Source organism: Buceros rhinoceros, unplaced genomic scaffold, assembly GCF_000710305.1.
Source record: "Buceros rhinoceros silvestris isolate BGI_N320 unplaced genomic scaffold, ASM71030v1 scaffold7051, whole genome shotgun sequence".
NCBI classification, from domain to species: domain Eukaryota; kingdom Metazoa; phylum Chordata; class Aves; order Bucerotiformes; family Bucerotidae; genus Buceros; species Buceros rhinoceros.
The window spans coordinates 69,779-73,274 of NW_010393608.1; the positions used below are offsets into that span (position 1 = coordinate 69,779).

The 3,496-nt window shown below is 49.9% G+C and overlaps 2 protein-coding genes across 3 annotated transcripts in view; one reads left to right on the forward strand and one right to left on the reverse strand.

Moving 5' to 3' along the window:
* The window catches only part of VEPH1 (ventricular zone expressed PH domain-containing 1), a 65,037-nt gene that overhangs the window by 50,073 nt on the left and 11,468 nt on the right, over positions 1-3,496 (reverse strand). The gene's annotated exons all lie outside the window — the stretch shown is intronic.
* The window catches only part of PTX3 (pentraxin 3, long), a 4,587-nt gene continuing 1,414 nt past the window's right edge, over positions 324-3,496 (forward strand). Inside the window, exons 1-2 of the mRNA XM_010144907.1 lie at positions 324-471; positions 872-1,405. Of these exons, the coding sequence (XP_010143209.1) occupies positions 324-471; positions 872-1,405 (682 nt within the window). The remainder of the gene's footprint in view (positions 472-871; positions 1,406-3,496) is intronic.

Consider the following 3,496-nt stretch of genomic DNA (forward strand, 5'->3'; position numbering starts at 1 on the left):
AGCTAATTCTTTAAAGCCGAGGAGCTCGCAGTGTTTATTAGGGGCTCGATGCGCCTCACTCGCAGTCGGGTCTCTGCCGAAGTCAGAGACGAGCTCCAGCGAGTTTCAGGAAGCAGCTGGAGAATGCTGCCCCAAGAAATCCTCTCTCTGCTGACGCTGTTCTGTGTTTTCAGGGCTTCTCTTTCGGTTCTGGATGAAGGTGATGACTACGATCTCATGTATGTGAATCTGGATAACGAAATTGAGAGTCCGGTTCTCGGCACTGAGGAATCTCTGCCGAAGTCAGAGACGAGCTCCAGCGAGTTTCAGGAAGCAGCTGGAGAATGCTGCCCCAAGAAATCCTCTCTCTGCTGACGCTGTTCTGTGTTTTCAGGGCTTCTCTTTCGGTTCTGGATGAAGGTGATGACTACGATCTCATGTATGTGAATCTGGATAACGAAATTGAGAGTCCGGTTCTCGGCACTGAGGAAAGTAAGTACATTTAAACTCAATCTGAGTGAGGTGCAGAACTGCCTAGCTCGTGCAACAGTCATTATTACAAACATAAATACATTTTTTTTCCAGAGGAAGCAGCATGTGCTTGTACCAGTAGATTATTATGGACAGCAAATCCTAAAGCACTTGGATGGTGTGCCTTGGATTTGCTTTATAGCCTCTACTTTTCAGTTTTTCTGCAAAAAACCTGCCGCTGCCACTTAGTTTTAGAATTGCTATAACAGACAGTACTTTACTTTCCTGGTTGGAAATAGATGGAAACACTCTGACCGTCTGGAGCACGTAAACCCTGCACACAGCCGCATTTTGTCAAATCCTCCTTCTGTTTAAAAATGTAAGTACAAAGGAATAGCAACATCTGTATGTTCTATTCCAGCTGTTGCATGTGACTGCCAGCGAGAACACACCGAGTGGGACAAGCTCTTCATCATGCTCGAGAACTCGCAGATGAAAGAGAACGTGATGCTGCAGGCAATGGATGAGGTGCTGAAGGTGGACCTGCAGACCCTGAAAGCAGAGCTGAGCCAGCTCACCACCAACCTTGCAGCCACCTTCGCTGCTGCAGTTGAGAAAGTCACCTCCCACATCGTGTCCCAGGTAGAGCAGGCGCTTGTGAGGATCAGTGACCGAGCTGAAGCAGCCAAGAGGCTTCACGAGTCTGAGCAAGGAAAGGTTCTCGAGAACATTCTGCTGCTGAGCCTCAACGCGTCCATCCGGCTGAGCCGGCTGGAGAGCGCCTGCCTGAGGAGGTTGGAGGCGGAGGCTCAGGAGACAGCTCTGCAGCAGGATAAGCTCAGTCCCACCAGAGGGGACAATCTCATTTTGAACTCTCTGTGGAAAGAGCTGCAGCAAACCCGAGCAGAACTAAAGGCATCACAGCAATGGGCAGCTCAGCACGTCCTGCCAGCAGGTAAGTCCACGCACGCTGTGCTTCCCCTGAGAGCTCTCTTTGGTAGGCCAGTCCCAGCAGGCATCCCGTGACACCTCTCCTAAGCACCCTCCTCCGCGCGTGACTCCAAAGCAACCTCACACACAGCACAGCAGCTCGGAGCAGTCTGTACTCAAACTGTTCTCAAAAGAAAGGTGCTGGGCTTTTCAAACGTGGGATCAAAGAGCCAGGATCCCACCTCCTGCAGGCCCTCCTGGATCAGGAGCCAGAGAGCGCCAAACGCATTTTAAACACACAAATTACATACTCTTACCTTCCGGCTCCCCAGCTGGCAACTCCTACGCGTACGCACTAGTCACTGAGCTCTCCTGTTCTCTTCATGCATGTCCCTGCTCCATCCTCTTCCTGCACCAGTGTTGTCTCCTCACCAACTCCCGCTGCCCAAGAGCAGAGCAAGACGCAAGGACACGCTGCTGCTGTCAACCAGCTGAGCACGCATCCCGCAGCAGGGAGGGCACCTTCACAGCATGCAATAGTCAGGCCAGAACATTGCCTCGAGCACAGAAAAATCATGAATGCTGGGGTAGTCTTGTTGTGGTTTTTCTCCCCCTTCCAAAATGTTTGCATTGGTCAGCAAGCGGGGTGGCAGAGACGGATGAGCTCACAGCTCAGATTTCACAGCAGATTTTCTGTGCGCTGTAAGAGAGCACCCACAAAGCAGCCACAGCCATGCGGGCATGGCAGGGCAGACCCCCTTCTCTGTTTGAAGTGTGGGTGCACAGCACGACTGCACTGCACACAGCCCTGCCACAGATCGCTGTCACCGCCTTGCTTCTGAATGCTGATGTGCCTTTATTGCCCCTATTTTCCACAAACCTAAGTGCCCACAGCTTAAAAACGCCACAGGCACCTCTGCTGCGGGTGTGCGAGAGTAGGAAGGGGCACGTAAGTACATCTCTTACTCCTGTATTTATCATAATGCTGTAGTAATCGGTCTGTGCTGGGAGTAGGTCTTACAGCCTATCCCCTTTCCCCCCAAACTCCCAAATCGTGCTCTCCAGAAGGCATGACCTCATGCTTTATCTCTGCCCCATAACACAGCCAGCCTCAGAGTAAAAAGCTTGATCAGCATCAAGGACCTCAGCCCATCCAGTGGAAATCCGGATTATTTCCACTGGTTCCTACATCATTTTGTAAGAAATAAGGACATCATTTTATTAAGAAATAAGGACATTTTATACATTTTAAGTACTTCCAGAGCGTGTCTCTGGAAATTTTTTTCAAAGGGAATTTTTAGCAACTGACTTTAATTTCTCACATCTTGAATTACTGCCAGCTGCACTCTTGAGGGGCTTCCTAATCACACTTCATGTTCTCCAGGGAGGCTGGTTTTAATTTTGTTTAGGCCTTGACAATAAAGCCCGAGAGCTTGCTAATTAAAAGCTCTTTCACAACACTGTCCCTAAGTAGCATTTTAAGGAGCATCCCAGCTCACTGACCCTGCCCCTCCTCGAAAGGGGCCGATGAAGAAACATAAAATCCGCTCGGAGCTGGAAGGAAGCAGGTGATGAAATAACTCCCGAGGACACAAAGAGTCCTTCATTCGCTGAGGCAGAAGTTTCCACAGGCGTTTCAGGCATTTTAGCCCCTTGAGCCTGTTTAAACAGGAAATGAACCAGCTTAATCATAGAGGGGGGCTGCTTGTTCCCCTGCATCACCCAGAACATTAACTTAGACACAGCTAGGGACCAGGACATGGAACAGCAAACATGCCTTGGGCTTGGTGGTCACCATGAATCACCTCTCATGAATTCCAGGTAGCGGGTTTAACTACTCTAACTTCTATTATCAACATATTGATGAATTGGAGATGAGAGATGGACTGTTTTAAAAAGAATCAGTTGTCTTATGCATTTCCCAGCTTGACCAGTGCACATGGCAGTTACAGACCAACGGCCCTAAAGGCAGGGTCAGAAGAGGGTGCGATCAGAATCCATAAACAAGCACATCTCAGCAAGCTTCTGCCAATGCTCCTGCTTTGCAGTAGCCCCTGTCCCCTTCTCCTCTGCTGCCCGGTTATCCATGGGACAACCGTGGGACACCTCTTGTGAC